The sequence below is a fragment of the Trachypithecus francoisi genome, unplaced genomic scaffold (assembly GCF_009764315.1).
Source record: "Trachypithecus francoisi isolate TF-2019V2 unplaced genomic scaffold, Tfra_2.0 Contig01579, whole genome shotgun sequence".
Lineage (NCBI taxonomy): Eukaryota > Metazoa > Chordata > Mammalia > Primates > Cercopithecidae > Trachypithecus > Trachypithecus francoisi.
Window position 1 is genome coordinate 14,336,536 of NW_022681442.1, and position 9,394 is coordinate 14,345,929.

At 55.2% G+C, this 9,394-nt stretch overlaps 1 protein-coding gene across 2 annotated transcripts; it reads left to right on the plus strand.

Annotated features, from left to right (window-relative positions):
* The first annotated feature begins 747 nt into the window (after positions 1-747).
* Positions 748-6,757, plus strand: VAX1 (ventral anterior homeobox 1). 2 transcript variants are annotated; one of them, XM_033178576.1, is made up of 4 exons: positions 922-1,182; positions 2,338-2,525; positions 6,460-6,497; positions 6,635-6,757. In XM_033178576.1, the coding sequence occupies exons 1-4, from the start codon at positions 942-944 to the stop codon at positions 6,726-6,728; spliced, it is 561 nt and encodes a 186-aa protein (XP_033034467.1). In that variant the 5' UTR covers positions 922-941; the 3' UTR covers positions 6,729-6,757. The 2 variants fall into 2 exon arrangements, with proteins under 2 accessions (XP_033034464.1, XP_033034467.1); XM_033178573.1 differs by lacking the exons at positions 6,460-6,497; positions 6,635-6,757 and adding an exon at positions 4,376-5,662 and having other exon boundaries at positions 748-1,182.
* The last annotated feature ends 2,637 nt before the right edge of the window (positions 6,758-9,394 follow it).

Genomic DNA, 9,394 nt, shown 5'->3' on the forward strand with positions numbered 1-9,394 from the left:
GAGGTGTGTTAAGAAGGAGTTGTTTAGGGGGAAAGCTTGGCTTTTTTCGAGTGCAGGGGAGATACTTTTTGGGAAAACTTTCTCCCCCCACCTTTGTCCCCCATCCCCCACTTCCAGGCAACTGCTTTCTTCTGCTGCTGGGTGTGTAGGGTTTTTTTTTTCCTCCCCCCACCCGCCCCCGCCGCCCAACCCTCATTCAGCTCTATCTGGCAAGTGTGGAGAAAACCCCTCTAGCCAGTATGTGAGCAGGAGGGTCAAAGGCAAAAAGAAAGTTAATAATGCCTGCTAATGGTACTAACAATTCAGGATGAATCTTGTCAAAAGTTTTTCTGGAAGTGTGGGTCTTTGATTGTGTGTTTCCTGAAAGCAAGACCAATCATTTCCGTTTATTCACTGGCTAAACCCCTACTTGATTGGGGACAAGGACAGAAACCATCCATTACGATCTGATATATTATCCAAACAATTTAGTGTATTCATGAGGTAACCGAAACGTGGGGGCTGCGAAATTACCCGTAATCAATTGCAACAGCGAGTGTGCGTCCCCCCGGGTGTCGGACAACTACAACTCGCCGTCTCAGAAACAGGCGGGAGCCGCAGCATTTCGGAGTTGCGCTGTTCGCTACCTGATCGCCAGGCTGGGTACACTGGACGTGCTCAGAGGACGCGGGTGCTGACGAGGCGGCCTCGCCGCAGCTCCACCGGGATCCTGAACCAGACTGGCCGCCTCTTGGCGAGCGCGCCACTCTCCCGTCGCCGCTGACCCGCCGAAGCCTCCCCGCGGGGACATTCATTCTTGCCCCTTGCCTGTCGCCGGGCCGGGCGTACAGGCTGCGTTGTCGGGGGTTTTGTCCCTTTTTTCCTTTTTTTTTTTCCTTCTCTCCCCCCTTTTTTTTTGGCTTTTTTTTTTTTCTTCCTTTCTGTTGTTGTTGTTCTTGCCTATGTTCGGGAAACCAGACAAAATGGACGTTCGATGCCACTCGGACGCCGAGGCTGCCCGGGTCTCGAAGAACGCGCACAAGGAGAGTCGGGAGAGCAAGGGCGCAGAGGGGAACCTCCCAGCCGCCTTCCTCAAGGAGCCGCAGGGCGCCTTCTCAGCGTCGGGCGCTGCTGAGGATTGTAACAAAAGTAAATCCAGTTCCGCAGCCGACCCGGATTACTGCCGCCGGATCCTGGTCCGAGGTAGGGATGGGCAGGGCTGCCGGGCGCGTTCTTTGGGGTCGACTCCGGGGCCGGAGCTGCGCGCTGCAGCCGACACTGGCCGGTGGGGAGGAGTGCCGGCTGGGACTTGGGAGAAAGTTGTTGGCCCTCCCCGCTCCGGGTCCGGCTGGGGACAAGCGCCTGGGACTCTCCGGTGCGCTCTCCAGGGGCCTCGGCCCTCCACGCCCTGAGGGGCCCCAATGACCAGGCTGCGGGGGGGAGACAAGGGGCTGCGCGGGTGCGGTCGGGCATCGGACTGCGGCCTCCGACCCGGGAAAGGAGCAGAAAACTCCGGGAGGAGGTGTGCGCGCTTCAAGGGCCGGATGACCTGCCGGGAGCCGGCCAGGGGACTCCAGCGCTCTGGAGGGCTGAGCGCACCCAAGGGGGAGCGCGAGCCCCGGAGAATAGCTGCCGATCGCGGGCTACGGCCCTGCCAGTTAGTGCACTGAGCCGAGGGCCCCAGCGCCGCGATCGGTGCCTGACCGCTGCCGCCGGGAGAGGCAGCTGGGCTGGGTTACGGAGCCGCGGTTGCCGCTTTGGTGCTCTGCTCTGCCGCTCTCGGATGCGCGGCGTGCGCTTAGCCCTGGCGGCAGAGGCTGCGAGGCCGGGCCCCGGCCTGGCGCCGCCCCAGCCAGCAGATCGCCGGGCCCGGCCGGCCCCGACTCGGTCCCTCCTCCTTCCGCTGCGCGGACTCCGGAGGGAAGGAGACTCGAAGGTGGGGGTGGGGAAGACTGGAGCACGGTCTGGTCAGCAATCCCAGAGCTGGGGCCCGCAGGACCCAGGCGGGGCGGCAAGGGTACCCTCAGGCTACAGGGGACCCGGACTGCGCAGCCGAGGCCCCCCCAGGCCGAAGAAACGTCCGCCTATTTGGAATTGATTGGATTTTTTCTCTCCCCTGTCTGGAGGACTCTACAAAAAGACAAAGTGTGGTCCCTTCTTCGGTCAGCGGTATGGAGTTAGGCCCCTGCCTTCCACACAGTGTCTTTGCTACCTGGTTGTGGTCGTGCTCCGTCCCCCGCCCCCCATCCCCATCCCAAAACTGCACGCTTCTGGGGACTGTGTCCCCAAAGCCAGCTCGGGCCAAGGAGGTGGAGGGAGATGGGAGGGTTCTGCCGGCTGACATCTCCCCTTCCCTAGATGCCAAGGGGTCCATCCGAGAGATCATCCTGCCCAAGGGCCTGGACCTGGACCGGCCTAAGAGGACGCGCACGTCCTTCACCGCGGAGCAGCTCTATCGGCTGGAGATGGAGTTCCAGCGCTGCCAGTACGTGGTGGGCCGCGAGAGGACCGAGCTCGCCCGGCAGCTTAACCTCTCCGAGACCCAGGTACCCAGTGGCCAGGCCGCACACAGTTCTGCACCAGCCTTCCTCCCCACGACCCCTACCTAGCCTGCTCTTCACCTCCTAACCTGCTCTGAACAGAGCTACCCTTGGGAGGTGGAGGAGATGGGCAGGTTGGGTAAGAAAGGCCTAAGGATTCCTTCCCCTAAATAATACATCCCTTCCCCCCACCCTTCCTGCCATCCCCAAATCTTCCAGGGCCCATGTTTTATCTACCTTGGCCTAAGCCCAAGAGGCCCCAAGTCCTGTCCTTCTGGAATTTTTATTGGCCCCCAGTTTTGAGCATTTCCTTCTTGCTTCTGCTCTACAAAGTACTGTCTTTTGCCCTTGTTTGGGGTACCCCATTTTGGCTAGATTTCTAGGCCCCACCCCTTGTGGGCCCTCCCAGTTGTACACAGCATCCAGGCCCATTCTGCTGCAGCACCATGGGTGATTCCTAGGAATTAGAAAGGTGTACGCCCTCCTGGAGATCTGCCTGTGCAGATCAGGCTGCCCTGACCCTTAAAGGAAGGCTTTCCCCATCCTGAGCTGGCCCCAGCCCTGAGCACCTGGGAGACCCTGTCTTCTGTACCAGTGATGTAAGAGGTATGTGATGGGAAGCAGATCCAGGACCTAGAAGCCAGTACTGCCGGTTGTGCTTTAGATCTTTCCCTTTACATTAAATCCATATGATGCCCCTGGAGCTGGCCATGTGGGCTCTGGGCCCAGGAGAGGACCCAAGAACTTGCCAAGTGGCATATCACCAGCTTGGCTTAGCTAAGGCAGCCTTCTTTCTGAAGACCGACCCTTTTCCCCATGCCCAACCCTGAAGCAGGTGGAGAGCATTTTAGGTCTGGAATCTGGGCTGAAAGCTGAGGACTGACAGAACAGATAGGGGTGTTCTTTTTGAGTTTGAGTTGGTGTGGTAGCTTTTTCTATTCTCTCTGCTACTACCCCTCTTAGTTTATAAAATCTAGACAGGATAGTCTTTCCCTATTGCTGCAAAACTCTTCTGGGCCACTGCTAGGCCTGCAGAGGGGCAGAAGAATGACAGAGGAGGTTAGTGGGGAGTGTTCAGTCCACCTTAGCCTCCTTACTTTCTCCCATGATTCCAAGTTCATGACTCAGAGTAGTGGAGAGAGAAACTAAGAGTATCACTCAGACCCTTCAATGCAGCTATCTGGTGAGAGGAGGTGCAGAAAACTCCGTCTGCATCAAGTCTCCCGCACATATTATTCTCCTGCAGCCACTTTCCCTGCTTGCTAGCTGATGGTCACGATGGTCACGTCTGAAGCAGGAAATGGGCCTTTGTAGCCTTCACCAGGAGTAGTGCTTCTAGGACTGAATCTGAGCCCACTGGGCCAGGGGCCTGGGTCCAGAAAGCCTGGGCAATACTCGCTCCCCCCATCTCTTCCCACTTCCCTCTTCCTTCACTTCACCCTAGGGCCTCACACCCTCCACCGGAAATTCCGGCTTTGGGGCCCGCACTGATTCACACATCTGTGAGCCCCAAATACCGCTGCGGGGTAGCCGCGGGAGCCAGTGAAACCCTTTCCGGTCTTCCTTCGAGTTCCTGCCGTGGGCATTTTATTACTTTGTTCTGTGTAAGCGGCGCCTGCCTGGGCCTGCTTCCCTGACCCGGAAGCGCAGCCCAGTGGAGCAGCTGTGTCCCCCTCGTGGCGGCGCCAGCTCCCCCAGCAGCGCCCCAGCCCGGACCTCTCCCGCTGCTGGGTGGGGCTGCGGGTAGGGCTGGGGCTTGGGGAGATCCCCGGAGCCGCGCGCCCCGGGAGCTCGCTTCCTTTGACGCTGGTCTTCCCTGCCCCTCTCTCCCACTCTCCCCGCACCCCGGCGCGCAGGTGAAGGTCTGGTTCCAGAACCGGCGCACCAAGCAGAAGAAGGACCAGGGCAAGGACTCGGAGCTACGCTCGGTGGTGTCGGAGACCGCGGCCACGTGCAGCGTGCTACGGCTGCTGGAGCAGGGCCGCCTGTTGTCGCCGCCCGGCCTGCCTGCGCTGCTGCCGCCTTGCGCCACGGGCGCTCTCGGCTCAGCGCTGCGCGGGCCCAGCCTGCCGGCCCTGGGCACGGGCGCCGCTGCCGGCTCGGCCGCCGCAGCCGCAGCCGCCGCCGCCCCGGGCCCAGCGGGCGCCGCGTCCCCGCACCCGCCGGCTGTGGGCGGTGCTCCAGGCCCCGGGCCCGCCGGGCCGGGGGGACTGCACGCAGGCGCCCCGGCCGCGGGCCACAGCCTCTTCAGCCTGCCGGTGCCCTCGCTGCTCGGCTCCGTCGCCAGCCGCCTGTCCTCCGCCCCGTTAACAATGGCTGGTTCGCTAGCTGGGAATTTGCAAGAACTCTCCGCCCGATATCTGAGCTCCTCGGCCTTCGAGCCTTACTCCCGGACCAACAATAAAGAAGGGGCCGAGAAAAAAGCGCTGGACTGATTTTAAGTGTTTCCCTGTATTTATATTTATACTATCTATTGTGGTGATATTTATGGACTCACGCGCGTTAGGTGCCCAGAGCTCCTGCTCTGGGCTCCTGGCTCCCACCAGGCCTCTGACAGCTCTTCTTTCCCACCCAGGCTCTGCTACCAATTTCATCTCATTCGGGCTATTTTTTTTTTCTACCTTGCCTCCGAGATTCCTCCCCAACCCCCAACTTCCTTCTGAATCCAGGAGCGATCCAAAGAATTGGGAAAAATGCGCGAGTTAGTCAAACTGATGCCCTGACCCCGTGCCCAGCCCAGGAGGGAAAAGACTGGTTCTAAGTCCAAAGCACAGGAAGTTTGCTCTAGATCCGCGGCTGCTGCGGCTGCCGACTATCCCTAGGAATATTTGAAAGAGGAAAACTGCGCGCAGACCCCAGGGGCTTCCAGGTTTCTTTAGACCAAAAAAGGAGGACGTTCCTTCCTCTTGCCAGAGAAACCAGGGCTTGTGGGAGCCCCTGGGCCCCGCTTTGCGGACCTCTCGGGATAGTCGATAGACAACACAGCTTCTTGGCGGGACAAATCCTGCGGTTTTTCTCCCCTTTAGGGCAACTCCAATCACAACCACCCCCGACCCCAGGAAACAGTAACAAACGTCCTGGTAGGCAACGACACTAATACATTTGATCTAATCAGCAATAAAAGCAATTGCCACGTAAAACCAGATGAAGTGGAACCAGTTTTTAAATACTCGTAATGATGAAGTTTGGAAGGTGTAAGAAAATTCAGGATAGAGAATGCCCCACAGGGCAATGCAAAATTAAGGTTCTGGGTATTGTAACCTTAAACAGGAATTTAACGGGGGAAAAGCAAAGGAAAAGCCAACGCCGCTAATCAAAGAAAATTCAGAATCTTTTCTCCGAGGCTATTCGGGGCGGTGGCCGACAGCTTCTCCCTCCTCCAGGAAAGAGCAAAGCGGCTGCCGGCGGTAGTCTGGGCGCCGGCGCTTCACCCTACGGCCTCCCAGGCGCGTAGCTTTGGGCACAATCGCTCGGCTTGGAAAACGAGTCAGCACTCATTGCCTCTTCTCCCGAACTCCCGGATTCACAAATCCTTTCCTGCACGCAGGAAACGGCTGGATTTCTGAGCAGTTCTTTGCGGAAGGGGAGGCAGGGACGCCGCTGGGCGGTCGGGCCTCCTCTAGCAGAGTCCAGACAGCGTCTTGTGTGATTGATAGGATAAGACACTCCCCTCGCTTCCCCAGTCTTAGGGTTTCAGTGGTCCCAAATCAGAACACGAACCGCGACACCCTCTTTCCTTACCCTGCGCAGCAGTGATCGTCCCTACAGCCACGGCCACCCACATTTTAACCAAATTCACAGACCCAGACTGCGAGGTGCCGCAGTGTCTAGAATGTATTCGTCCATCTGAAGCAAGCGAAAAGCATTTTTAAAAATAGTAATTTTATTGTAAATTATTTACGTCGGAAACTCCCCCCTTTTTCATCTTTTTTTTTTCTAGGCAAATAGTGAAGAAAATAATGAACGATTCAAACGCGGGTAGGTGTCACTGAATCCAGGCTACTAACTTTGTTCTGAATGTTTTGGATATTTGGATGTTTTGTATTTATGTGGTGAGAGTGAAATATATATATCTATGATGATAAATGAGGTGTATTTCTGTCTTGTATTTGAAGGATAAAAAAACAAAAGAAGAAAAGGAAGAAAGAGCCAGCAAATGATGAGTCTCGGCGTGGGGACTCCGGGGGCAGAGGGTGGCAGCCCCTATAGTGCGGGGCCCTGCGACTGGTACCGTGAGCTCCTGGGATGAGGTTTGGGCGGATTTCGGGTTTCCAGAGAGGCAGACGCCTGCCTACGACGATTTGTTCCACTTCCTTGAGTGTTTCGCTCTCGTTTTCTCTGTCTGTACCTCTGAGGTCGGCCCCTCAGACCCTCCTTCTTAATTTCCCACTGCGTAATTCTTAGTTTATTTAGGAACTTATCTCCGGACACTATAAAGTCCCTGCCTCCTAATGCTACGTTTCTAGAGTCTTCCAGCTGCATCTTCATGCCGGCAGCATTTTGGATTTTGTGCAATCATGGGCCCAGAATAGGCAAGGTTTTATTTTCTTCTGACTTAGAATAAGTCTCGCCAATGTCAAAGAGAAACTTTGAGGGAGCAGGAGACTGAAATCGATATTAATTCCTGCAAAGAGACCTCTCGCCCCACCCCGCCTCAGTGCTTATGCGGTGGTGAGGGATGTAGACGTTGCAAACAAATCTTGGGAAGCGAGGAGAGCCGGGAAGGACACTTCAGGACACGCTCTCCTAAAGCGTGTGCAGCACGGGGCGAAGTCCGCGCAGCGGCCCCGGCTCTTTTTGTAGCGCCAGCACACCTGGGTGTTGCAGGGATCAGCTGTTCCCGTGCCGCACCGGCACTAACCAGGTCTTAAAACCCCTACTCGTGTACTGTGCCTGAAGCTGGAGTTGGAGGCATCCAAAATAAGGCGGGGCACAGTGTGGGCGGCGGAGTCCCTGAGCCTTGAGCTCGGCTTTTTGCTGAGATCACAGCAGTCGCCCACAGACAGTTCACTTTTATTTCTCAAAGTTGCTGCAGATCCCTCAGCTTCGCTACTCTTGGCTCTTCCCCTCCCTTACTTTCTTTTGCTTGAAACTGCTTTTCCTTTTCTACCCTTTTCTTCTGTGCTGTCCTGTAAATCCCTGCACATCCTCTAAGGAGTTCTCTCTCTCTCAGTGGTGTGGGCTCCCATCTCATTCCCAACCCCCGTCCCCCCACCCGCCACCCCGCCCGTCTCCCTCCTCCATTACTTCTTCCTTCCAGGTCGGTCTCTCGCTCTCATTCTCTCTCTCTCCTTTGGTTTTCTGGTTTTCTTCTCCTGCTCAAGGGGTCCCAAAGGCCAAGGCAGTGGGTGACTCTCACTGCAGCTTCAAGGCTGGTGGCTGGGGCCCTCCAGGGGTGAGAAGGAAGGGAGAAGGTGGCATAACTTTTTGGGACAAAAGAAAACACAAAATCCTAGCTTGGAATTCCCAATACATTCAGCCTTCTCTCCCAGGGGCCTCAGCCTGGGAAGTCACCAAGCAGATCCCTCCTTCCATCTTCCTGCCCTTTCTCCTTTTTGCTTTCTTAGCCCTGAAAGAGGGAAGGACCAGTCACCCCATCACTTCTGCTCTCACCTCCCTTCCCTCCCTGGCTTTGGGAAGAGCTGCTGAGCTCTTTGCCTGCCACTCAGGGAGTGCAATTGTTCTTAAAGAGCCTCTTCTGCATAGAAAAAGAATTGCAATTTTAATTAAAAAACAGTTATAGAAAATTCATTTAATTTTAGTGACTATCTTCTTTTCCCACCTTCCCCAAGGGCCTCCAGTAAGCTGCCTTGGTCCCTGGAGGCCTCTGGCTTCCAACTGGAGACTCACAGGCCTTGGAGGAGGAGGAGGCAGGTAGCCTCTAGGCCAATAGCTGGGCCTGCCTGGGGAAAGGTGGAAGGAGGAACAGCTGCAGGAGGGGGGAGCTGAAAGGAATCTGATGCTCAAGCCTGCACAAAGCAACAGCCAAATTGTTTCAGAGCGAAAAAGAAAAGGGGAAAAAAACCTCTTAGCAAACTCCTGTGAGTTTGGGGGTCAGGTTCAAGAAAGATGTGGGAAGTCACTTGGAGAGCTAAATGGGACACATGCTCATATCCACACTTGCAGTTGCTCTAACCTTCAGCCAGAATGTATTAATAAGTAGCATTTAGCAACCCTTTATAGTTTACAAATAGCATTTCACATACACCATTCTACTATTCCTCATGGTGGCTTTGAGAGGTCCAGCTCCATTTTAAAGACTCATATACAGGACTGGAGCAAATAACTTGCTCAAAGCCTCATGGCTGCTCAGAACCCAAGATTGTAAGCTCCTCCTAGGGCCAGAGGCCTCTTCTTTCAGTTTTTTTCTCTCTTCTGCCTTTGCCCCCCCTCTTTCCCTCTTCCCTTTCTCCCTTCCTTCCTCCTTTCCTTCTTTTTGTGCCCACAGTGTCTGGATCACGGTATCTGAGTTCTTTAGCCTATTTGCACCCACATCTGCTAATGTCCATATCTAGCCATCTATTACAACAGCTGCTGAGGATTTCCTTGGTGCCCTCATCAAGAAGTTTGAATTTCTCCCTCCTTCCTGTTTTTTTTTTTTCCTGCCACTGTCCCAACTCTTTCCCTGTACCTCTCTCTAGAATGACATCTTTAAACCCCTTACCCTCTTTGGTCTTACACATCCTTATAAATGATTATTTTTAAATTGAATTATAATATCCATGTGGTAAACACTCACAGGGTAAAGTACACAAAGCATAATTATACAAGTTGATAATTTACACACACACACACACACACACACCCCTTCTTGAATTGCTCCAATGATACCCTTTTAACTTCTTCTCTTCAGCCACATAAGCCATATGATTATA